The 25143-nt window shown below is 46.5% G+C and overlaps 1 protein-coding gene across 2 annotated transcripts in view; it reads right to left on the bottom strand.

Annotated features, from left to right (window-relative positions):
- Positions 1-25143, bottom strand: part of NUP62CL (nucleoporin 62 C-terminal like) — a 362287-nt gene that overhangs the window by 217746 nt on the left and 119398 nt on the right. For both annotated transcript variants that reach the window (XM_063936986.1, XM_063936987.1), the window contains exons 3-4: positions 18348-18595; positions 18135-18254 (exon numbers count right to left, since the gene is read on the bottom strand). In XM_063936986.1, coding sequence (XP_063793056.1) covers positions 18135-18254; positions 18348-18595 — 368 coding nt within the window. The remainder of the gene's footprint in view (positions 1-18134; positions 18255-18347; positions 18596-25143) is intronic.

Genomic DNA, 25143 nt, shown 5'->3' with positions numbered 1-25143 from the left:
TTGCTGCCCGGGGCGCCCCCCCCAGCACCCTGCACCCTACAGTGACCGGAGTGTGTGGTGTGCTGTGGGAGCAATGGCGCACAGCTGCAGTGCTGTGCGCTACCTTAATGTGCACACCAGATAGTACCTAATCTTTCTTTTAGAGTGCCCAGTCTCCTGCGGAGCCCGTCTATTCCCATGGTCCTTACGGAGTTCCCAGCATCCACTAGGACGTCATAGAAATACTTATCTCTTCCGATGTTGGGACTGTATTCCCCTCATCCATGCTGCTCTGCCTTCCTCATCTGTGCCGTTTCTTTCCAACTGTACTGCTCTTACCCCTCCCACATCTGTGCTGCTCTTTCCCCCTCATCCACACAGCTCTGTCTTCCCACCATCTGTGCCACTGTCTTTCCCCCATCTGTTGCACTCTGTCTTACCTCCCACCATCTGTGGGGGTAATTCAGAGTTGATCGTAGATGTGTTAAATGTAGCACATCTACGATCACTTACTCTGACATGTGGGGGAGACGAACAGGGATAGTCCACCCCGCATGTCAGCCCCCCCCCCCCCCCCCACACAGGTATAAAAGCATTGCACGGCGGCGATGCTTTTGTACCTGAAAAGTAGCTCCCTGGCAGTGCAGCTCCTGCGCGCTTAGCAGGGGGATAACCGACGCAGCCCGCCCCCAATGGTCCGGAAACGCCTCCGTTGTGCTCACTATGCCCCTCCAATGGCATTCTAGTGCCGTTGGCATGCCCCCCTCCTTCCCCGCAACCGCCTCTGCCTGTCAATCAGGCAGGGTGATCGCAGCCAGTGAGATGCTGATAGCATCTCTCTGGTCTCCCGGGGAACGCATGCGCAGTGCGGCCATTGCGCATCCCACAAACTAATTCAGGCTGTGATCGCTGCTGCTGCGGTCTGAATTATCCAGTGTTTCTTTGCCCCCCCCACCCCCAACAGTGCTGCTTAGTGTTCCCTCTATCCACACACTTCTGTTCCCCCATCCACAATGCTCTGTCTCCTCCCTCCAACCAACAACACTCTTACCTCATCCGAGCAGCTTTGTCTTCCGCTCAGACCTTCAGTTGCATAGACTGCATGTGTGTATTCCAATGAGCACACAAATCTGTGAATTAGCAGCTCCACCATTGTGTGAGTGACAGCAATCTCACTCTGTGAGAGTGCTGAATCTGCACTTACCCACAGGCTGTGATGGCATACCATATCTGTATTGCGCAAGGAACACGTCCATTAAGGCGTCAGCCTTAATGATCGGAATTTCATCGCTTTTTGGAGTTTGAGTGGAAGAGTTACAACAGGTTTCTGAAATGCTAGATCATGTGTAAGAAGCCTTAATGGGACATGTGAAACCGTAAGGTTTTTTGTCTATGGAATAAATATATATATATATATATATATATATATATATATATATATATATATATATACACATACATACATACATATATATATATATATACACATATAGATAGATAGATAGATAGATAGATAGATAGATATCTATCTATCTATCTCCAAGCAATGGTAGCACTCACATCTTCATGGAATGCAAACACTGGGGTGTCCACTCAAATACCAGGGTATCCAAATTGTATAGAGAATTCAGAGGGGGCACTCTCCAGATTTTTTGTAAATATATCAATTCATTTTATTTGTAGTATACGTTACATATTTCAGCGTGATAGCAAGGTTTTTCCTCAAGCGCTTTCGGCCCTCCACGGGCCTTCCTCAGGAGGCACTGCACATCAAATAGCAACTTCCAATAAGAAAGGAACAAAACTCCAAGCATCCAGCAGTCACGCTGGTCCTGCCTGACTGGCTCTAAATACCCTCATGGCTCAAAAAGGCGCCAAAAAAACTATGATGTCATCAAGGTGGGACATTAATTATATAATAATTGATTAGCAACTCTCAGGGGGTCATATATTGTTGCCATAATCCCGATCAGCAGGTCTGCCTATCTGTTTAAACAAATTGAATGCGCCAAAGATATGTTAGCAAGACTCTAAAGTCAATCGCGTCCCAACACCGAGCACTTCCGGTGTATGGAACGCAAGCGTCATCCGGCCGGAAGTGTCCGCATGCCGAATGGAACGCAAACAGGAAATGAGGCGCTCAGTCCTACGGACGGAGCGTAAGCTAAACAGAACTAGTGTAACTCATTATTAAAAAGCAGGTTACCAGATCCATACAACAAATTGATCTTCCCCATCCATCAACAACAAGTATATAAGCATATCAATGCGTTTATGGTCATGTATATATCTATTATATTAAACGAGGGTAAAAGCCAGGCAGTGCAGTTAAAAACATTCCCCACAAATAACCAACTCTATACATAGTATATAGTGGTAGATCAACAAGATGCACTGGAAGAGCGACAGCGGCCCAACCCAGATAAATAACCCAATCAGGGCATAATTAGTTATAACTTAGTACGGCCATTCCGTCTCTCCTCCACTGCACCCAGAGGATCAAAACCACATAATTAAAATGAGCCAAACAGGGCTCAAATAACATATAAATGAACCCCTAACAAGCAAAAACATGCAATAAATAAACAATACATGTGGAATGCATCGGGCAAAAAAACACCTACTGGATCTCCAAAGACTCTCATCGTAAAAAAACGTTTAATGGGTTTGACTCATTCAGTCCATTTGGGGTCACTGAACCCAATCTATACATTCACCTTGCTTCCAATTTTTTTAGGAGGAGGGATCGATCACCCCCTCTCTTGGGCACCGGAACCCAATCAATGATCCTGCACTTAAGTGATGCCACTTGGTGTCCCTCATTTAAAAAGTGCTGAGCCACCGGTTTATCCGTACGGCCTGTTTGCAACGCTTGATGGATTGAACTGCGATGGTTGGCCATCCGCTCTCTGAATGTACAAGTGGTCATCCCCACATATGGAAGCCCACACAGGCACAATAGCATGTAGATAACATGGTCCATCCGACAATGCAATCGGTGCCGAATAGTAATCGATCGTCCACTTCGTGGGTGTGGAAATTTCTCACCGACCAGCATTGAACGGCATGTCACACAGCCCAGGCATTTGAAGCAACCTTTTCTGTTCCTATTCAGCCAGTTGTCCTCAGGGCCAGACACTTGTCTAGCTGGATGCATCAATAGTTGCTTCAAATTACGCCCACGCCTATAGGCCAGCATGGGTGGATGTGCAAGGGAATTTTTGAACTTTGGATCTGAGTTAAATATAGGCCAATGCTTCCTTATTGATGCTCTGACAGCAGGCTATTTTGCATCAAACTGTGTGACATATATCATCCGCGGCTCCTTGGTCGGTTTGGCCATCACCATTCTTGATCGAGCCTTGTCCAGACACCTGTTGATAGTGCTCATAGTATACCCCCCTCTGAATGAAGCGAGTTTCCATTTCCATGATCTGTTCCTCTGCAATCATTGGATCAGTGTCGTTTCTCAGGACCCGCATAAATTGCGAGATCGGCAGACTAGCTCTTAAAGATGGTGGATGATTGCTCGTAGCATGCAGGATCGTGTTGCGATCCGTTTCTTTTCTATATAGAGTCGTACCCAGGTGAGTACCATTCCTAAAGATGGTCAAGTCCAAAAAATTAATGGAATTGGAGTCTGAATGTCCCGTAAATCGTACAGTGGAATCCAGATTATTTAGATGTTCTAGCATATCATTAAATTCTAATTCGTTACCGTCCCACAACAAAAAAACATAATCTATGAAACGTCTATAGTATATAATTTTATTCCCATAGCTCGGCATGATGTTAGTAGTCTCATACTCATGCATAAATATACCTGCATACATAGGGGCCACATTCGAGCCCATAGCTGTCCCCGAACACTGCATGTAGTACTCCCCTTGGTACATAAAATGATTATTTGTCAAAATAATCTCTAGGAATTCCAAAATACAGTCTATGGGGACAGTGGTTATATCAGATGAGACTAATAGATTCTTCACGGCCTCAAGACCCTTACTGTGGGGAATGATAGTATACAACGATGATACATCAAGTGTTGCAAGTAACACGTCTCCCTTAATCTCGCCCTTGGGGAGATAAAGGGAGACGTGTTACTTGCAACACTTGATGTATACTATATACGTTTCATAGATGATGTTTTTTTGTTGTGGGACGGTACCGAATTAGAATTTAATGATATGCTAGAACATCTAAATAATCTGGATTCCACTGTACGATTTACGGGACATTCAGACTCCAATTCCATTAATTTTTTGGACTTGACCATCTTTAGGAATGGTACTCACCTGGGTACGACTCTATATAGAAAAGAAACGGATCGCAACACGATCCTGCATGCTACGAGCAATCATCCACCATCTTTAAGAGCTAGTCTGCCGATCTCGCAATTTATGCGGGTCCTGAGAAACAACACTGATCCAATGATTGCAGAGGAACAGATCGTGGAAATGAAAACTCGCTTCATTCAGAGGGGGTATAGTATGAGCACTATCAACAGGTGTCTGGACAAGGCTCGATCAAGAATGGTGATGGCCAAACCGACCAAGGAGCCGCGGATGATATATGTCACACAGTTTGATGCAAAATCGATTGGGTTATTTATCTGGGTTGGGCCGCTGCCGCTCTTCCAGTGCATCTTGTTGATCTACCACTATATACTATGTATGGAGTTGTTAGTTATTTGTAAAGTTAGAATTTTTTATTGAGAATGAACAGTGTCTAAAACAACAATAGGTAGGTTGTACAGGTTGAGGGCATAAACAGGTATACGTGGTGTGTACATATCATACCATCTTAGTAAAGACAATTCTATGGAGCTGAAGGTGAACCGGTAACATCAAAATGTGTCTTATAAAAGTCCACCTGTGAACCTAAACAATTCTCAATTTATTTTTTATTTATCGGATTGATTCTATATCCAAACTGAGTGTAAATCTATGGAGGGTAGAAGCAAGAAAGAGAAGGAGGGGGAAGGGAGTGGAGAAACGAGAAAACGGGAGTTGGTAGAGGAGGAAGATTAAGAAGGTTCCCTATAAGGAAGCAAGAGGTTAGGGGTATTCTTCTGTTTTGGTACTAGAAGGAGGGACAATTGGTGAGCTAGAGGAAATAGTAATGCTAGCGGTATTAGCAGTATTAGCTATATTAGTGATATTAGCAGTCCTAGCAGAGTCCGGGCATCAGTAGAGAGCGGGCGAGGTACCAAGGAGACCAGGTGTTGTGGAACTGCGCCACAGTGTTATTCCTTAGGCTTGTAATGTATTCCATATTGGCTATGTGATTAATCTTAGTCATCAGCACAGCCTTGGAGGGTGGCTTATGGTCTTTCCAGCATTTAGCGATCAGTGCTTTAGCCGCTATGCAAAGTTGCATGATTAGCTTGTCTTGGGTTTTGGGCATTGACTGTATGGGGGCGTGAAGCAAAGCAATGTCGGGGGAGAGGTCAAAGGAATGTCCGCAGGTTTGAGCAATAAGTGCTCCGACCGTGTTCCAGAAGGGGCGGATTGAGGGGCAAGTCCACCATATGTGAAAAAAGGTTCCCTCCTCTCCACATTGTCTCCAGCACAGATTAGAGGTTGTGGGGAAAATGGCGTGAAGTCTGGAGGGGACCAAATACCACCTGGTGTAGACCTTATAACATGTTTCCTTAAGTGCTACACTAATTGAAGCCTTAGCGATACGCATTCTAATTTCCTCCCATTGATTGTCTTCCAACGGCTGGGAGAGATCTGATTCCCAGGCTAATTCGTGGGGTTCTCGGATTGGGGGGTCTGGTGCCAAGATTGAGTTGTATATTGTTGAGATATTCCCCTTTTTGCCAATTGAACGTAAACACATATACTCATAGGAGGTGGGTGTTTTCAGAGGGGTGGTTTTAAGCTGTGATTTGAGGAAGCTGAGAATTTGGATATAATGGTATTGACACGAGGATGGGATACCAAAGCGCTCTTGAATGTCTCCAAAAGTGGTCGGAGCTGAGTGGCCTTTAACATGGAGGAATCTCGTGATACCCTGGGATTGCCATGGGGCCGCCATTCTTCGCTCGCATCCTGAGGGAAAGGCGGGGTGACCCCAGATGGGTGATAAGGGTGAGGGGTATGAAGATAGATTATGGGTGCTGCGGAGTTTATCCCACAGTCGGAGTGTGAATTTAATCGTGGGGACTGAGCAGGCCGAGGCTGGTCTGCAAGACCTGGGGAGCCAGGTAAGAGAGTCGAGGGGGACTCCCTGATATAGCGAATTCTCGATATCTACCCATTTTCTGGGTAGATAGAGTGCCAGGACACTGTGGTTAAGGTGACATGCGTTAAAATAAGCCTGAAGGTCAGGGTATCCCAAACCCCCTGAGGTGGCACTCTTAGTCAACCTAGCTCGTCGTAATCGAGATTTACGATGAGCCCAGACAAATTTGTTACACTGTGATTGCAAGGACGCCAAAGTCACTCTGGGCACCATTATTGGAATGGTCTGAAACAGGTAAAGAATACGGGGGAGGAGATTCATTTTTAGGGCATTGATCCGCCCGATCCATGAAATAAATAAACGGTCCCATTTATCTAGATCTTGTGTGAGAGTTTTAATTATGGGAACATAATTAGCCTGAAATAGGCTGGTGTAGGATTTGGTAATAAATATGCCAAGGTATTTAATAGCTGAGGGTCTCCAAAGAAAAGGGAAAGAAGACGTTAGAATCCTATGGGTATGGGGTGGAACATTAAATGTGAGGGCCTCGGATTTGGTATGATTTATTTTGTAGCTAGAGAGGGAACCATATAAAAGTAGTTCTCTCTGTAAGTTAGGGAGAGATATCAAAGGGTTAGTAAGAGTCAAGAATAAGTCGTCTGCAAACAAAGATATTTTATACGGATTCTGACCCACTATAACGCCCCCAATATCCGTATTAAGTCTGATTCGGGCTGCAAGAGGTTCAATGCATAGGGCAAAAAGTAGGGGCGAGAGGGCATCCCTGCCTAGTACCATTCTTCAGGTTGATTCGATGTGACCTCAAGCCATTGGTCAGGACCGCTGATGAGGGGCTAGAATAGAGAGCCGCTATTGCTGTGATAAAGTGTCCATGAAAGCCAAATGCGGATAAGGTAGAAAACTAAAAGGGCCAAGAGATGCGATCAAATGCCTTTTCGGCATCTAGAGCCAGAGCAATCGCTGGTGTTTTTGTCGTGTTTATTTGGTGAATCAAGTTAACAATACGTCTGGTGTTGTCTGAGGCCTGACGGCCGGGAACAAATCCTACTTGATCAGGATCTATTAGTGACGGCAGTACAGCGTTTAGGCGTGATGCCAGTATTTTGGCAAAAAGTTTGAGATCGGTGTTTATCAAAGATATGGGTCTGTAGTTTGAGCAATACGAGGGATCCTTTCCGGGTTTTGGGATTACTATAATACGGGATGTCGTTGAGTCCGTGTGAAATGGTGTGCCCTGGAGTATTTTATTAAACAAAGAAACCATATGAGGTATAAGTTGAGGGGCGAAGGTTTTATAGTACACCATCGGATATCCATCCGGGCCAGGTGCTTTAGAGGGTTTCTGGGTTTTTAATGCAGCCTCAATTTCCTCAGCAGAGATGTCGGCATTAAGAGCAATGTTAGTCTCCTCGTCTAACCGGGGGAGAGCGCATGTGTCTAGGTATTGTTGTGTCCGATCGGCTTGTGCTAAAGGGTCGGACGGGGGATCAAGATTATAGAGTGTCTTATAATAATCAAAAAAGACACTATTGATTTTTTTGGGGTCGTAAGTAATATTACCTGAGGGCTGTCTTATTGAGTGGATGCATTGGTTAGCCTTTTTGGCGCGCAAGCGATTGGCCAACAAGGTGTGTGCTTTATTACCTTTGTCGTAGAACGTTTGGTTAGCCCATCGAAGTGAGCGCTCGACGTTCTCCGCCAAAAGTGATTGTAGGCCATCGCGTGCCTTAGAGAGTTCGGCTAGAGTTTTTTTAGAGCGTGTACGTTTGTGTTCCTGATCCAATGTTGCAATGTTATTTGTTAATAAAGCAATTTGGTTTTCCCGCGTTTTCTTACGGCGGGATGCAAATTGTATAATAGACCCCCTGATGACCGCCTTATGGGCTTCCCATATAGTGGCTATGCTGCAATCACTTTCCACATTGACCGCAAAATATTCCTTAAGCTCAGTTTTAATTAAGTCTTGGAATTTAGGAATCTTCAATAACGTCTCGTTAAGTCTCCACGTCGGTCTACCGTCGGGGATATCAAAAATGTCAAATGTCGCAACTAAAGCCGCGTGGTCAGTCCAGGTAAGCGGGGTTATTGAGGAAGTGTGAGCGGTCCGGGAGAGGGGTGCACAACTCAAAAACATATCAATGCGAGAGTATACGTCATGTGGGTTGGAATAAAAAGTGTAGTCTCGGGTGGTCGGGTTAAGAAAACGCCATACATCGAACAAACCAGCCTCGGCCTTACACCTGTGTAATACTGAGGAGTTTAGGGTTTGACCGCTGCGCAAAGGGCCGGATCGGTCCATGTTTGTGAGAGCCATATTAAAATCACCTCCGACCAGTGTTTTGCCTCGTCTATATGAGTCAAGGTCGCGAAAAAACTTACGGAAGAATTTAGATTGGGCAGTGTTTGGAGCGTACAGATTAGCCAAGGTAACCTCCTCGTGTCCAATTTTTCCTCGTACCATTATGTAACGTCCCTCATTGTCGTGTTTACAATCTAGAAATTGGAAAGGGACTGACCCTTTTACCAAGATGGCCACCCCATGTCTTTTTGCTGCGTGATTGGAGTACCAGGCCATGGGAAATTGTTTAGACGTCAGGGAGGGGTGGGAGTCAGCTTTCAAATGTGTCTCCTGTAAGAAAACCACGTCACCTTTTAATGTTTTAAGAGATCTGTGGAGATGAGAGCGTTTCTGGGGAGTATTCAGTCCCTTAACATTGATGGACAGGCATGTTAACGACATGATTAAAGCAAGAGTGGGAGCAGTACGCTGGTAACTCCTAGGATCCCGGACTCCGCTAGGATAGACGAGAAGAACAAAGGAGAAAGGTAGAAAGAGAAGAATGCAAATGTATGTTACTGTACACGAACAGCACTTAATAACTAGGATTACTTGTCTGTGAACACAGATATGTCAACTTGCTGCTGTCTTGTAACGGGGGTCTAAGAGAGGAAGAAAATAGAAGAAAGAGAAGCAGATAAGAAATAAGCAGGCGTAGTATCCAGGAGGCAGGATACTCGACTGCCAAGATTGAGCTCTAGAAAAGAGAAAGAGCTCACTTGCGGGATATAAATGCAGTTTAGCAAAAGAGGGTATCAACCCGCTATGTTTGAATGTACCTGTGATCCCTATGAGTCGGGGGAGGATGTGTCAAGACAGAGCCCCGACACCCCCCACCCGAGACCATAAATACACCAAAAATAATAATAATGGACTTTCTTATAACTACCCAGAGCTTAGCTCCGGGGCGGATCAGTCCTAGATACCAAACGCTAGCGAAAAAGTGATGTTACAACCAGTATCAATAAGATAATAACATAATAACATTAGAGCATACAGTAACGTCGCCGAACAGGTCGGCGCCCAGAGACAGGCTCCATGGCGTCAACAATGGGGTCAATTCAGGACACCAACCACCGGGCCAAGTCTCCGAGCCGCCGGCCAGACCGGCGAAACAATAACGCTGCAATACGCGGAGTATAAAAGTCCGCCAACAAAAGCTTTATGTGATAACAGTAAGAGGGACGTTAGTATACTAATAAGTTATCCAAAACATGGATTACATGGCATTTGAGCAAAGTTGAGAACAAAATCAATCATACTAAACGTTATAAAAACATAGAGTTCAAACATAAACGTAATGAGCGACAGAACTATGAAGTAGCAGACGGGGACAGCTGCAGCTTTCGAAGAAGCTTGTCCCCTTCATCAGGAGAGCGGATGGTGTGAACTTTGCCATCAATCTCCACAATGAGGCGAAATGGAAAACCCCAGCGGTATTTGTATCCATTGTCGCGCAGTGTAGAGGTGACAGCACGTAAATCACGCCGTTTGGCAATGGTCACCGGTGACAAGTCTTGGTAGATCTAAATCCGGGAGTCTTCAAATAAAATTGTAGTTGAATTCCTGCACGCCAGTGTGATACTATTTTTGATCTTAAAGGACAGAAACCGGAGGATGACGTCGCGAGGAGGGTCAGAATCCTTCGGTTTAGGTCTCAGGGCGCGGTGCGCTCTATCGAGATGGCTGAATCCGTAAGTGACGGGATCAAGTGAAGGAACAAGCGACGGGAGGTATGGTTCCAGTTCGGAAGTTGAGACAGATTCTGGAATATTGCGGACGCGTAAATTGTTCCGTCTTTCGCTATCCTCCACCTTATCCTTGAGGATTTCCAGCTCGCTGGATAGGTGGGTATTGTCTTCGCCCACTTGTTTACGGAAGTTCTGATGGTGGTCTTCCCTTGATTCCAGCGCGGTTGTGCGGGAGTCTAGAGCCGCCATATCTGATTTTAATTCCCTGATCGCTGATTGAAGAGCTGTCGTGAAGGAGTTCTTAAGGTCTAAGATCATGTTTTGAAGGGATTGAATGTCCGCCTTGGTTGAAGGTGCTTCCGCCTGATCCATGATGGGGGTAGGCATTGGTGGGGGTGGAGATGAGGTTTCAGATAGTTTTTCCCGGCGTGAGAAATGTTGCGAGATATCTTGTGAAGCTCCCGGTTTTTTTGCTCTGGTGTTCGCTCTGCTCATAATATCTGGTAGGATAAAAACGTCCGTTTAAGGGTTGGTTTCGAGAAAGGTCTACTCGGATGTTACGTGTTCAACAATTGGTCCGGGTGAGGGAGAAAGTCGGGCATCCGTAGTGCTACATCGTTTACAGGACCTAGGTCCTAGTAATCTGTGAGATCAGTGAGAGGGATTCCCAGGAGAGAGTCCCGGTGCAACACACTTCTTTCTTTGGGGTTATGGAATGGTATAGCAGCAGCTGCAGGGTCTGGGGTGTTAAAATCACTTGGAGTAATTCTGTTGGGACTAGGAGCGTGTTTCCACTTAGCTCCAGCGGGGGCAGCACCATTCAGGGAAGAGGGGCCTATCCTGCCACCTCCAAGATGGCCGACGTCCTTGCTGTGCAGCGTTTTTCACACACTTCGTTTTCCAACCGTATCTCCGTGGTGCCAGACCCTTCCTGACCTCCAGGTACCCGCCGCACCCTCCGCTAGTTCTCCCCTATCACCGCCGCGGCCCGCCGTTTAGTTGTGCCAGTGCGGCGCCTGCTTTTCGGCAGACGCCACATCCAAGATGGCCGCCGCCACCGGACCTCCGCAGCTCGTCTCCGGCCTTGCAGCTCCCGGGGCTCCCCGGCTCACCTCAGCCCCACCTCTAAAGCTCTCCAAGTAAGGGGCACCCAGCAGGACGTCGGGGTAGGTTTTGTGCAGTGTCTTAAGGCGGCCGGAAGTCGATCATTCTCGGGCGGGGGTGGACGAAAATTGAGGTCCCGGCTTCACCTCGTGGGGAGGGCCGCAACCTGCAAGCACAGGGCAGGCCTGTGCTCCGGCTCCGCAGCTCTCTCCTAACGTGTCCCTAAATGTAAATGTAGATAGTAGTGTGGGACAGTGTTTTAGGGTCTGTAGGCAGCGTGAGGGCAATTTTAAAGTAGAATGGGAGCTTGTACTAGCAGGAGCTCTCCAGGGGCACGTCCTCTCAGTCAGGCCACAAGCCACGCCCCCCCGTGGGGAATGTTTTTAACTGCACTGCCTGGCTCTTTTACCCTCGTTTAATATAATAGATATATACATGACCATAAACGCATTGATATGCTTATATACTTGTTATTGATGGATGGGGAAGATCAATTTGTTGTATGGATCTGGTAACCTGCTTTTTAATAATAAGAATTTACTTACCGATAATTCTATTTCTCGGAGTCCGTAGTGGATGCTGGGGTTCCTGAAAGGACCATGGGGAATAGCGGCTCCGCAGGAGACAGGGCACAAAAAAGTAAAGCTTTACTAGGTCAGGTGGTGTGCACTGGCTCCTCCCCCTATGACCCTCCTCCAGACTCCAGTTAGGTACTGTGCCCGGACGAGCATACACAATAAGGGAGGCATTTTGAATCCCGGGTAAGACTCATACCAGCCACACCAATCACACCGTACAACTTGTGATCTAAACCCAGTTAACAGTATGACAACAGAAAGGGCCTCTTAAAGATGGCTCCTTAACAATAACCCGAATTAGTTAACAATAACTATGTACAAGTATTGCAGATAATCCGCACTTGGGATGGGCGCCCAGCATCCACTACGGACTCCGAGAAATAGAATTATCGGTAAGTAAATTCTTATTTTCTCTATCGTCCTAAGTGGATGCTGGGGTTCCTGAAAGGACCATGGGGATTATACCAAAGCTCCCAAACGGGCGGGAGAGTGCGGATGACTCTGCAGCACCGAATGAGAGAACTCCAGGTCCTCCTTTGCCAGGGTATCAAATTTGTAAAATTTTACAAACGTGTTCTCCCCCGACCACGTAGCTGCTCGGCAGAGTTGTAATGCCGAGACCCCTCGGGCAGCCGCCCAAGATGAGCCCACCTTCCTTGTGGAGTGGGCTTTTACAGTTTTAGGCTGTGGCAGGCCTGCCACAGAATGTGCAAGTTGAATTGTGTTACAAATCCAACGAGCAATCGACTGCTTAGAAGCAGGTGCGCCCAACTTGTTGGGTGCATACAATATAAACAGCGAGTCAGATTTTCTGACTCCAGCCGTCCTTGCAATGTATATTTTTAAGGCTCTGACAACGTCCAACAACTTGGAGTCCTCCAAGTCGCTAGTGGCCGCAGGCACCACAATAGGTTGGTTCAGATGAAATGCTGATACCACTTTAGGGAGAAAATGCGGACGAGTCCGCAGTTCTGCCCTATCCGAATGGAAGATTAGATAAGGACTTTTATAAGATAAAGCCGCCAATTCAGATACTCTCCTGGCAGAGGCCAGGGCTAGTAACATAGTCACTTTCAATGTGAGATATTTCAAATCCACCTTTTTCAATGGTTCCAACCAATGGGATTTGAGGAAATCTAAAACTACATTTAGATCCCACGGTGCCACCGGAGGCACCACAGGAGGCTGTATATGCAGTACTCCCTTGACAAAAGTCTGGACCTCAGGGACAGAGGCCAATTCTTTTTGGAAGAATATTGACAGGGCCGAAATTTGAACCTTAATGGATCCCAATTTGAGACCCATAGATAATCCTGATTGCAGGAAATGTAGGAAACGACCCAGTTGGAATTCCTCCGTCGGAACCCTCCGATCCTCGCACCACGCTACATATTTTCGCCAAATGCGGTGATAATGTTTCACGGTGACTTCCTTCCGTGCCTTAATCAAGGTAGGAATGACTTCTTCTGGAATGCCTTTCCCTTTTAGGATCTGGCGTTCAACCGCCATGCCGTCAAACGCAGCCGCGGTAAGTCTTGAAAAAGACAGGGACCCTGCTGTAGCAGGTCCCTTCTCAGAGGTAGAGGCCACGGTTCGTCCGTGAGCATCTCTTGAAGTTCCGGATACCAAGTCCTTCTCGGCCAATCCGGAACCACTAGTATTGTTCTTACTCTTCTTTGCCGTATGATCTTCAATACCTTTGGTATGAGCGGCAGAGGAGGAAACACATACACTGACTGGTACACCCAAGGAGTTACCAGTGCGTCCACAGCTATTGCCTGTGGATCTCTTGACCTGGCGCAATATTTGTCCAGTTTCTTGTTGAGGCGAGACGCCATCATGTCTACAATTGGTCTTTCCCAACGGTCTATTAACATGTTGAAGACTTCTGGATGTAGACCCCACTCTCCCGGATGAAGATCGTGTCTGCTGAGGAAGTCTGCTTCCCAGTTGTCCACGCCCGGGATGAACACTGCTGACAGTGCTATCACGTGATTCTCCGCCCAGCGAAGAATCTTGGCAGCTTCTGCCATTGCACTCCTGCTTCTTGTGCCGCCCTGCCTGTTTACATGGGCGACCGCCGTGATGTTGTCCGACTGAATCAACACCGGCTTTCCTTGCAGGAGAAGTTCCGCCTGGCTTAGAGCATTGTAGATTGCTCTTAGTTCCAGAATGTTTATGTGAAGAGACTTTTCCAGACTCGTCCATACTCCCTGGAAGTTTCTTCCTTGTGTGACTGCTCCCCAGCCTCTCAGGCTGGCGTCCGTGGTCACCAGGATCCAATCCTGAATGCCGAATCTGCGGCCTTCTAATAGGTGAGCCTTCTGCAACCACCACAGAAGTGACACCCTTGTCTTTGGTGACAGGGTTATTCGCAGGTGCATCTGCAGATGCGACCCTGACCATTTGTCCAACAGATCCCTTTGGAATATTCTTGCATGGAATCTGCCGAATGGAATTGCTTCGTAAGAAGCCACCATTTTTCCCAGGACTCTTGTGCATTGATGTACTGACACTTTTCCTGGTTTTAGGAGGTTCCTGACCAGATCGGATAACTCCTTGGCTTTTTCCTCTGGAAGGAAAACCTTTTTCTGAACCGTGTCCAGAATCATTCCTAGGAACAGCAGACGAGTTGTCGGGATTAAATGGGATTTTGGAATATTCAGAATCCACCCGTGTTGTCTTAGCACCTCTTGAGATAGTGCTAAAGCTGTCTCCAGCTGTTCTCTGGACCTTGCCCTTATTAGGAGATCGTCCAAGTATGGGATAACTAATACGCCTTTTCTTCGAAGAAGAATCATCATCTCGGCCATTACCTTGGTAAAGACCCGAGGCGCCGTGGACAATCCGAACGGCAGCGTCTGAAACTGATAGTGACAGTTTTGAACAATGAACCTGAGGTACCCCTGGTGTGCGGGGTAAATCGGAACGTGTAGATACGCATCCTTGATGTCCAAGGATACCATAAAGTCCCCTTCTTCCAGGTTCGCTATCACTGCTCTGAGTGACTCCATCTTGAACTTGAACTTTTTTATGTAGAGGTTCAAGGACTTCAGATTTAGAATAGGCCTTACCGAGCCATCCGGCTTCGGTACCACAAATAGAGTGGAATAATACCCCTTTCCTTGTTGTAATAGGGGTACTTTGACTATCACCTGCTGAGCGTACAGCTTGTGAATGGCTTCCAACACCCTCTCCCTTTCGGAAGAGACGGTTGGTAAGGCAGACTTCAGGAAACGATGAGGAGGATCCGTCTCTAATTCCAACCTGTACCCCTGAGATATTATCTGCAGGATCCAGGGGTCTACCTGCGAGTGAGCCCACTGCGCGCTGTAATTTTTGAGACGGCCCCCCACTGTCCCCGAGTCCGCTTGAGAGGCCCCAGCGTCATGCTGAGGTTTTTGCAGGAGCCGGGGAGGGCTTCTGTTCCTGGGAAGGAGCTGCCTGTTGGTGTCTCTTCCCTCTTCCTCTGCCTCGTGGCAGGTACGACAAGCCCTTTGCTCTCTTATTTTTGTAGGAGCGAAAAAGCTGCGGTTGAAAGGTCGGTGCCTTTCTCTGTTGGGGAGTGACTTGAGGTAAAAAAGTGGATTTCCCGGCAGTAGCCGTGGCCACCAAGTCTGATAGACCAACTCCAAATAACTCCTCCCCTTTATACGGCAAAACCTCCATGTGACGTTTTGAATCCGCATCGCCTGTCCACTGTCGTGTCCATAAGGCTCTTCTGGCTGAAATGGACATAGCACTCACCCGAGATGCCAGAGTGCAAATATCCCTCTGTGCATCACGCATATAGATAAATGCATCCTTTATTTGTTCTAACGACAGTAAAACATTGTCCCTATCTAGGGTATCAATATTTTCAATCAGGGGTTCTGACCAAACTACTCCAGCACTGCACATCCAGGCAGTTGCTATAGCTGGTCGTAGTATAACACCTGCATGTGTGTATATATTCTTTTGAATAACTTCCATCTTTCTATCTGATGGATCCTTAAGTGCGGCCGTCTCAGGAGAGGGTAACGCCACTTGTTTGGATAAGCGTGTGAGCGCCTTGTCCACCTTAGGGGGTGTTTCCCAGCGCGCCCTAACCTCTGGCGGGAAAGGGTATAATGCCAATAACTTTTTTGAAATTATCAACTTTTTATCAGGAGCAACCCACGCTTCATCACACACGTCATTTAATTCTTCTGATTCAGGAAAAACTGTTTGTAGTTTTTTCACACCATACATAATACCCTGTTTTACGGTATCTGTAGTATCAGCTAAATGTAACGTCTCCTTCATTGCCAAAATCATATAACGTGTGGCCCTACTGGAAAATACGTTTGAATTTCTACCGTCGTCACTGGAATCAGTGCCCGTGTCTGGGTCTGTGTCGACCGACTGAGGCAAAGGGCGTTTTACAGCCCCTGACGGTGTTTGAGGCGCCTGGACAGGCATTAATTGATTGTCCGGCCGCCTCATGTCCTCAACTGACTGTTTAAGGGAAGATAAACCATCACGTAATTCCACAAATAAAGGCATCCATTCTGGTGTCGACCCCCTGGGGGGTGACATCTGCATATTTGGCAATTGCTCCGCCTCCACACCAATATCGTCCTCATACATGTCGACACCACGTACCGACACACACCGCAAACTCACAGGGAATGCTCTAATGAAGACAGGACCCACTAGCCCTTTTGGGGAGACAGAGGGAGAGTCTGCCAGCACACACCACAAAGCGCTATATATACAAGGGATATCCTTATATTAAGTGCTCCCTTATAGCTGCTTTAATATATATATATATATATATATAGCCATTAATGTGCCCCCCCTCTCTGTTTTACCCTGTTTCTGTAGTGCAGTGCAGGGGAGAGACCTGGGAGCCGTTCTGACCAGCGGAGCTGTGACAGAAAATGGCGCCGTGTGCTGAGGAGATAGGCCCCGCCCCTTTTTCGGCGGGTTCTTCTCCCGCTATTTTTCCAGTCAGGCAGGGGTTAAATATCTCCATATAGCCCCTATGGGCTATATGTGAGGTATTTTTAGCCTTGTATAAGGTTTATATTTGCCTCTCAGAGCGCCCCCCCCCAGCGCTCTGCACCCTCAGTGACTGCCCAGTGAAGTGTGCTGAGAGGAAAATGGCGCACAGCTGCAGTGCTGTGCGCTACCTTATGAAGACTGAGGAGTCTTCAGCCGCCGGTTTCCGGACCTCTTCACGCTTCAGCATCTGCAAGGGGGTCGGCGGCGCGGCTCCGGGACCGGACTCCACGGCTGGGCCTGTGTTCGATCCCTCTGGAGCTAATGGTGTCCAGTAGCCAAGCAGCAAATCCACTCTGCATGCAGGTGAGTTTACTACTTTCCCCCTAAGTCCCACGTTGCAGTGATCCTGTTGCCAGCAGGACTCACTGTAAAGAAAAAAACCTAAACTAAACTTTCTCTAAGCAGCTCTTTAGGAGAGCCACCTAGATTGCACCCTTCTCGTTCGGGCACAAAATCTAACAGGAGTCTGGAGGAGGGTCATAGGGGGAGGAGCCAGTGCACACCACCTGACCTAGTAAAGCTTTACTTTTTTGTGCCCTGTCTCCTGCGGAGCCGCTATTCCCCATGGTCCTTTCAGGAACCCCAGCATCCACTTAGGACGATAGAGAAAATGAGTTACACTAGTTCTGTTTAGCTTACGCTCCGTCCGTAGGACTGAGCACCTCATTTCCTGTTTGCGTTCCATTCGGCATGCGGACACTTCCGGCCGGATGACGCTTGCGTTCCATACACCGGAAGTGCTCGGTGTTGGGACGCGATTGACTTTAGAGTCTTGCTAACATATCTTTGGCGCATTCAATTTGTTTAAACAGATAGGCAGACCTGCTGATCGGGATTATGACAACAATATATGACCCCCTGAGAGTTGCGGATATTATATATATACACACACACACACACACACACACACACACACACACACACACATACATAGCTATTGAAGCTGACTTGCATTTTAGATGTCTTTTGATCACAAGCTAACGGGTCAAGAGAGCATTAACTTCCACATATAAACATTCTCCTCAGCTGCATTCATTGATAAAGGGATTAAAAATGTATACTGTCGGTGCCATTCTAAATTACTGGCTTTCTGCTCTCCTCAATGTACACTTTTGGTACAGTGAAATTATTTTAATGCATCACAAGTCATACAACACACCAATTAAGAAACAGCATTTTGAGATTGAGATAAACTGGTAGAAATTTTACCTGAAGTGGACTCATGTGGTTTTGAGAATAAGCTGGAACTCTGCTGGACTGCACTGGGCTGTGCTTGTACAGAGACAACAGTAGGAAAGGATGTAGGGATAGTTGGTGCCATGGAAAATGCTATATTGGGAAAGAGTATTTGTAATAAGTCATTAATAACAAGAACGGTGCTCAAATAGAAATAAAAATACTGAAATGTTTAATAAAGGATACCTGAAGACTGCAAAGGAGTGTTCACTGTTTGAGGGGTGGGAGCGACTGCTGCTGTAGTAGGGGGAATGGTTGTTGCCACTGGACCAGAGAATGAGAAACCCCCCATACTGGGAGCAGCTGGTTGTGCTTGAGCAGTTACTGTTCCAAATGCAAAACCTGATGTCTGAGCAGTCTGTGTGGTTCCACCGATACTATTTCCAGCAGCCGGCTGTGTCCCAATTCCTAAGCTCAGCTTAGGGACATTGTTCCTGCAAAGAATCAAACATTTGTACTGTACAGTAGATGTTGTGAACCAAAAGCTGTGAAGACTTGAAAAACATATTTCTTACATTATGGAGTTAAACTGACGTCCTGTAAATCAGGAATTAATATATTTTTCAAATGAGTTTAGTATGAAATACCTACAATCAAAATCCCTACAATTGACAGACGGTCAAAAAACCCAACAAGGTCAAAATCCGACATTTAAAATCCCGACAGGTCAAAAAGTCGGCAAGTCTTTCATTGTTTTGGTGTGTATGTCGACATGGACACCGTATAAGTGTACCGCATCCCCTCGTGTTGCGCTCGGCACACTATTATATTGGTAGCCGTTCAGATGGTCCCACTCCAGGTCCACTGGGGATGATAAAGTAGTCGGTTTCAAAGAAAAAACATTCATGAAAGACTCATGTAGACATTTTGACCTGCCAACATTTCAAATGTCGGTATTTTGACCTTGTCTGTATTTTAAATGTCGGTATTTTGACCTTGTCAGGAATTTGACCGTCGGTCAATGATTGTCGGGATTGTGAAGGAAGGTAAATTGACAGCATCCCTTTAAAAATACACACACACACACATTAAAAACGACTTCAATTTCTTACTACAGGTTGAGTATCCCATATCCAAAATGCTTGGGACCAGAAGTATTTTGGATGTTGGATTATTCCGCATTTTGGAATAACTGCATACCATAATGAGATATCATGGTGATTGGACCCAAGTCTAAGCACAGAATGCATTTATGTTTCATATACACCTTATATACACAGCCTGAAAGTAATTTTAGCCAATATTTTTAATATATTTGTGCATTAAACAAATTGTGTGTACATTCACCCAATTCATTTATTTTGTATATACATCTTATATACACAGGCTGAAGGTCAGTTAATACAATATTTTTTATAACTGTATTAAACAAAGATTGTGTACATTGAGCCAACAGAAAACAAAGGTCTCACTATCTCGCACTCACTAAAAAAATTCCGTATTTCAGAATATTTGGATATGGGATACTCAACCTCCAAAAAACAAGATAGGATTTTATGCTCTCCTGAAAGTTATGTTTTACCCAAATATCCACACTTTCAAACCATTTAAGGTACAAGCAGGATATTACATGTATTGGGGGGGGGGGGGGGGGGGGAGAAAAAAAAAGTGCGTTGTTCAGAAGGCAAGATGAAGTGTCACAGTGCACCGCCTAATGTAAACATTACACACTTATAAAGTGCAACAAAAAATAAAATAAAATATAAACAATGAAGTGCATAGAGGACACGCTGCGCTCGCTGTTGGGATTCTAGCTGTCGGGATCCTGGCGTCAGTCTCCTGACTGACTATATCCCATACTGATCCCGCCCTAAAGGGCTGGTGGTGTGTGGCTAATACTAGTGTGACAAGGTCCATGTAGATCAGCCACTTAGCTTTGCCCAGATAGTTGAAAAGGGTCCTTAAGAGTTCAGTAATTCAGCATAGCAAGCAGCACAACGCGTTTTGGATCATACAGGTCCTTTTTCAAGTGCGTATTTGCATGTTGCACAGTTCGCTATTTATACTCTAAATCCGGATGTTTTGCCCCCTGTGTTTTCGTTTGTTATCCCGTTGTTTGCATTCCTGAGGCACTGCAAAGGGAGTTTACTGGCTGGTTTTTGAATTGCTCTGGTTTACAATTCCGGTTTGATTGTGAAGTTCAATTTGATACATTAATAAGGAAGTTTACAGACTTACCTTTGATTCCCATTGGTTTACACCTCATTTATGAGGCTCAATCAGATGTATTAAAAAGGAAACATTCACAGCAATTCCATGTACTGTGTATATAGATACATGTTGGTGAAGCCAAATTGACAACTTACCCATCTGAATATTGTCTTGGCTCTGTCTGGATGGGACATTGAAATTTGCAAAAACTGTTATTTGATGATAACCCCTGATGAAGTCCTAACGGACGAAACGCGTTGGATTTCTATGAATTTGTGATTAAATCTCACACCTGAATTCTGGTTGTAGAATTTAACACTTCACCTAACAGACAACTTTAAATGAATATATAACAGATTATTGCCAATGGATGTATAATTCAATTAACATGTATGATCTATCTATCTATGCTATGGAAGTTATGACAATACTGTAATATATTGTTTTTTAAATAAATGATAATTTTTTTATTGTATGTTTTAGATATCTGTGGTGGTTAAGCTCCCAAGAGAATAATATATATATATATATATATATATATATATATATATATATATATATATATATATATACACATACATACATACACACATATACATATCTATATATCAACTGGAATCGGCCCGGCACTCCACTGCAAAAGGTAACAACTGCTGAGGTGCCTTCCCAGTGGGGGATGCTTGCAATCCCAAGTAGATAGTGTTGGTAGTATGGGCGGCACTCATACAGACTCCACAGCATGTGTAGAATATTTTACTTTAAAAGGCTAACATGTTTCGGGGACGTAACCCCGTCCTCAGGGCCAGAGGTCAGGGTTACGTCCCCGAAACATGTTGGCCTATTAAAGTAAAATATTCTACACATGCTGTGGAGTCTGTATGAGTGCCGCCCATACTACCAACACTAAATATAATATAATAAATATATATATATATATATATATATATATATATATATATATATATATATATATATATATATAAAATTTACTCACCGGTAATTCTATTTCTCGTAGTCCGTGGTGGATGCTGGGGACTCCGTAAGGACCATGGGGAATAGACAGGCTCCGCAGGAGACTGGGCACTCTAAAGAAAGATTCAGTACTATCTGGTGTGCACTGGCTCCTCCCTCTATGCCCCTCCTCCAGACCTCAGTTAAGGAAACTGTGCCCGGAAGAGCTGACATTACAAGGAAAGGATTTTGGAATCCAGGGTAAGACTCATACCAGCCACACCAATCACACTGTACAACTTGTGATAAACTTACCCAGTTAACAGTATGAACAACTGAGCATCACTCAACCGATGCTACATAACCCTTTGTTAAGCAATAACTATATACACGTATTGCAGAAAGTCCGCACTTGGGACGGGCGCCCAGCATCCACTACGGACTACGAGAAATAGAATTACCGGTGAGTAAATTCTTATTTTCTCTAACGTCCTAGTGGATGCTGGGGACTCCGTAAGGACCATGGGGATTATACCAAAGCTCCCAAACGGGCGGGAGAGTGCGGATGATTCTGCAGCACCGAATGGGCAAACACCAGGTCCTCCTCAGCCAGGGTATCAAACTTATAGAATTTTGCAAATGTGTTTGAACCCGACCAAGTAGCAGCTCGGCAAAGCTGTAATGCCGAGACCCCTCGGGCAGCCGCCCAAGAAGAGCCCACCTTCCTTGTGGAATGGGCTTTCACTGATTTTGGATGCGGCAATCCAGCCGCAGAATGAGCCTGCTGAATCGTGTTACAGATCCAGCGAGCAATGGTTTGCTTTGTAGCAGGAGCACCCAGCTTGTTGGATGCATACAGGATAAACAGCGAGTCAGTTTTCCTGACTCCAGCCGTCCTGGCAACATAGATCTTCAAAGCCCGGACTACATCAAGCAACTTGGAATCCTCGAGTAGCCGCAGGCACCACAATGGGTTGGTTCAAATGAAAAGATGACACCACCTTTGGAAGAAACTGCGGACGAGTCCGCAATTCTGCCCTATCCATATGGAAAACCAGATAGAATTGGCGGCTTTGTCATGTAAAAGCCCCTGACACACGCCTAGCTGAAGCCAAGGCCAACAGCATGACCACTTTCCACGTGAGATACTTTAGCTCCACGGTCTTAAGTGGCTCAAACCAGTGGGATTTCAGGAAACCCAAGACCACGTTAAGATCCCAAGGTGCCACTGGTGGCACAAAAGGAGGCTGAATATGCAGCACTCCCTTAACAAACGTCTGAACCTCAGGCAGTGGAGCCAGTTCTTTTTGAAAGAAAATGGATAGGGCCGAAATCTGGACCTTTATGGACCCTAATTTTAGGCCCATAGTCACACCTGACTGTAGGAAGTGCAGGAATCGACCCAGCTGGAATTCCTCTGTAGGGGCCTTCCTGGCCTCACACCAAGCAACATATTTTCACCATATACGGTGATAATGTTTTGCCGTCACGTCCTTCCTAGCCTTTATCAGCGTAGGAATAACTGCATCCGGAATGCTCTTTTCTGCTAGGATCCGGCGTTCAACCGCCATGCCGTCAAACGCAGCCGCGGTAAGTCTTGGAACAGACAGGACCCCTGTTGCAACAGGTCCTGTCTGAGAGGCAGAGGCCATGGGTCCTCTGTGAGCATTTCTTGCAGTTCCGGGTACCAAGTCCTTCTTGGCCAATACGGAACAATGAGTATTGTTCTCGCTCCTCTTTTTCTTACGATTCTCAGTACCCTGGGTATGAGAGGAAGAGGAGGAAACACATAGACCGACTGGAATACCCACGGTGTCACCAGTGCGTCCACAGCTATCGCCTGAGGGTCTCTTGACCTGGCGCAATACCTCTTCAATTTTTTGTTGAGGCGGGACGCCATCATGTCCACCTGTGGCAGTTCCCATCGATTTACAATCTGCGTGAAGACTTCTTGATGAAGTCCCCACTCTCCCGGGTGGAGGTAGTGTCTGCTGAGGAAGTCTGCTTCCCAGTTGTCCACTCCCGGAATGAACACTGCTGACAGTGCTTGCACGTGATTCTCCGCCCAACGAAGAATCCTGGTGGATTTCGCCATTGCCACCCTGCTTCTTGTGCCGCCCTGGCGGTTTACATGAGCGACTGCCGTGATGTTGTCTGAATGAATAAGCACTGGTTGTTCTCGAAGCAGAGGCTCCGCTTGACTCAGGGCGTTGTATATGGCCCGTAGCTCCAGGATATTTATGTGCAGACAAGTCTCCTGACTTGACCACAGCCCTTGGAAGTTTCTTCCTTGAGTGACTGCCCCCCCACCCTCGGAGGCTTGCATCCGTGGTCACCAGGACCCAGTCCTGTATGCCGAATCTGCGGCCCTCGAGGAGGTGAGCACCTTGTAGCCACCACAGGAGAGACACCCTGGCCCTGGGGGACAGGGTGATCATCCGATGCATCTGAAGATGCGATCCGGACCACTTGTCCAACAGATCCCACTGAAAGATCCTCGCATGGAACCTGCCGAAGGGAATGGCTTCGTACGATGCCACCATCTTTCCCAGGACTCGTGTGCAGTGATGCACAGACACCTGTTTTGGCTTTAGGAGGTCTCTGACCAGAGTCACGAGCTCCTGAGCCTTCTCCTCCGGGAGAAACACCTTCTTCTGGTCCGTGTCCAGAATCATGCCCAGGAAGGGCAGACGAGTCGCAGGAATCAGCTGCGCTTTGGAATGTTCAGAATCTAGCCGTGCAGACGCAACACTTCCTGAGAGTGTGCTACGCTGATCAGCAACTGCTTCCTGGACCTCGCCTTTATGAGGAGATCGTCCAAGTATGGGATAATTGTAACCCCTTGCTTCCACAGGAGCACCATCATTTCCGCCATCACCTTGGTAAAAACTCTCGGTGCCGTGGACAGGCCAGACGGCAACATCTGGAATTGGTAATGACAGTCCCGTGCCACAAACCTGAGGTACTCCTGATGAGGCGGATAAATGGGGACATGCAAGTAAGCATCCTTGATGTCCAGAGACACCATAAAATCCCCCTCTTCCAGGCTTGCAATGACCGCTCTGAGCGATTCCATTTTGAACTTGAATTTCTTCAGATAAATGTTCAGGGATTTTAAATTTAAAATGGGTCTGACCGAACCATCCGGTTTCGGTACCACAAACATAGTGGAATATTAGCCCCTTCCCCGTTGAAGGGGGGGAACCTCTACCACCACCTGCTGGAGAAAAAGTTTGTGAATTGCCGCCAACACTATCTCCCTTTCCATGGGGGAAGTTGGTAAGGCCGATTTTAGGTAACGGTGAGGAGGCGTCACTTCGAATTCCAGCTTGTATCCCCGAGACACAATTTGTATAGCCCAAGGATCCACCTGTGAGCGAACCCACTGGTGGCTGAAATGTCGGAGACGCGCCCCCACGGCTCCTGGCTCCGCCTGTGGAGCCCCAGCGTCATGCGGTGGATTTAGCAGAAGCCGGGGAAGACTTTTGTTCCTGGGAACTAGCTGCATGGTGCAGATTTTTTCCTCTACCCCTGCCTCTGGCAAGAAAGGACGCACCTCTGACCTTCTTGCTCTTCTGAGAACGAAAGGACTGCATTTGGTAATACGGTGCTTTCTTAGGCTGTGGAGGGACATAAGGAAAGAAATTTGACTTCCCAGCCGTAGCTGTGGAAACTAGGTCGTCCCCAAACAATTGCTGGCCTCAGCAGTGTGCCAGAAAGTGTATAAACAGACTTCAGAATAGCTTCCTGCTTTCTATCCGCAGGATCCTTTAGGGCGGCCGTATCCGGAGACGGCAGGGCCACCTTCTTAGACAAGCGTGTCAACGCCTTGTCTACCCTAGGAGAGGATTCCCAGCGTAACCTGTCGGTTGGCGGGAAA

The sequence above is a fragment of the Pseudophryne corroboree genome, chromosome 8, assembly GCF_028390025.1.
Source record: "Pseudophryne corroboree isolate aPseCor3 chromosome 8, aPseCor3.hap2, whole genome shotgun sequence".
NCBI lineage: Eukaryota > Metazoa > Chordata > Amphibia > Anura > Myobatrachidae > Pseudophryne > Pseudophryne corroboree.
The sequence above is the reverse complement of the archived record's forward strand: the minus strand, read 5'-3'. Positions and strand labels throughout refer to the sequence as shown.